A 1,673-nucleotide genomic window follows, 5' to 3' on the forward strand; every position below is an offset into this window, starting at 1 on the left:
CGACCGGGGTCTAAAATCCGCATCCGCTACAAACAAAGCTCGCTCTGATTCACATCCACTTATTTATGGCTTTCGATTGTTGGATTTTGCCAAACAATAGTTGGGGTTCATTTCAGGCAGCTCTAAAGTAATTTCCATTGGGGATTACCCATTATAAGATTGCCGTTGGCTATCGCAAGCCCACATAGTATTTTATTTGCTGCGTCATACCTTTAAATATATTACTACTCCTTGTCATCTTCACTTTATCAAATAACTCACGTATTTATTAAAATCTATTTCAAGAAAGTTATTTTTTATTAAATAAAACCTCTTAGTTAAGTAAAAGCTGGTTTTCATTTTATAAGCAAGTCTATTATTTTTACATTCGTAATTGTACAGCATTATCAAGCTATATATAGATTCTCTTTAGGTACTTGCTTAAGTCTAGTCAAGTTCATATGTAGCTATTTTTGTATGTAGAGCATATATGGATCCACGGGGGTAACCCCACTCGGGTTAAAAAGTATATGTAATATATATTATATTTCAAATTTTTGATCCCCCCTTACAATCAAATTCTGGATCCGCCACTGATATAGAGTATAAAATCAACTAGTTCCTAAAATCTTTGGAAATCAATCTCTCAATTCTCAACACTGAGGATTTCATAAGTGCGATCGTGTCGATTTTTATATAAATTACAGTAACCATTAAGAGCGAGAAGAGCATCTATAGAACTTGGCAGTTCAAAAACCAAACGATGTTTTCCGCGCTTCAAAACTCTTACGCTAGATACGAGTTCCGGAAGATTGAGTTCCTCAACTAGTACCCTCTTTAAGCTTTGCAGAGGATCTTCCAATTTCTTGTAGCTGATGAAAATCATACAAGCATTGCCTGTCGAGTTATCGATGTGTAGATCGGCGCACTTCTCCGGACTTTTATTATTGCCATTGTAGTCCCTAGATTCGGATGATTGATCTTCAGTGACCTGATCCCAAATGCGAGGTTTATGATCTTCCTCCGAGGGAAATACAAAGTCACTTACATAGGTACGCGGCTTGGCATCTAATAATAAAAAAAGATTATAATTAATCAATTATTATTAAAAAATGTAAGACTCACAAGTAAAACAACTGCCAATCATTATGAGAGCGGCAATCCAAAACATTTCTAGTATTTGTAGTTCCCGCATTGCGGCAGTAACCTGTTTACGATCCGAGGTTCCAAGTTGTACTGATATTATAATATTGATCTCAATTGTTCAAAGCAGGCAGTTAAGAGACCTTAGAAGCTTAACACTCTCTATTTTTCAACTTCATTACCATGTACTGTCAGTTACTCACTTCTTTATAAAGGTGTCAATTGGGTTATTGACATTCTGCTGTCAGTTTCTAAAGAATTGTTAATTGGTTATGAGTAATTATGATTTTTTTCCCCTCATTCAGATTTTTTAGTGTTATGATGTCTTAATTTTGTAAAACTGTGCACTTGCCTGCATCTTAACTCAACCTTTTTACACTAAGCTTTAATGCAAACAACAAGATATGGGCCTGCAGATGAGCATATCTTGTATATCTCTCATTGTATATGGAATCTTTATTCTTTTTGGGGAGGGGGGAGGAATTGAATTGTCGTGTGCAGCAAAAGGACCTTTGTGACATGAGCAGGAGGTCCTGGGCTTTTGTAGCCAT

General features: G+C 36.0%; 1 protein-coding gene across 1 annotated transcript; it reads right to left on the reverse strand.

The window, feature by feature from the left end:
* Positions 1-323: 323 nt before the first annotated feature.
* On the reverse strand, positions 324-1,233 carry LOC119547405. The gene is made up of 2 exons (XM_037854254.1): positions 1,105-1,233; positions 324-1,047 (listed from the first exon to the last, which is right to left on the reverse strand). The coding sequence occupies exons 1-2, from the start codon at positions 1,172-1,174 to the stop codon at positions 626-628; spliced, it is 492 nt and encodes a 163-aa protein (XP_037710182.1). The 5' UTR covers positions 1,175-1,233; the 3' UTR covers positions 324-625.
* Positions 1,234-1,673: the final 440 nt, after the last annotated feature.

Source organism: Drosophila subpulchrella, chromosome 2L (assembly GCF_014743375.2).
Source record: "Drosophila subpulchrella strain 33 F10 #4 breed RU33 chromosome 2L, RU_Dsub_v1.1 Primary Assembly, whole genome shotgun sequence".
Classification (NCBI taxonomy): Eukaryota; Metazoa; Arthropoda; class Insecta; order Diptera; family Drosophilidae; genus Drosophila; species Drosophila subpulchrella.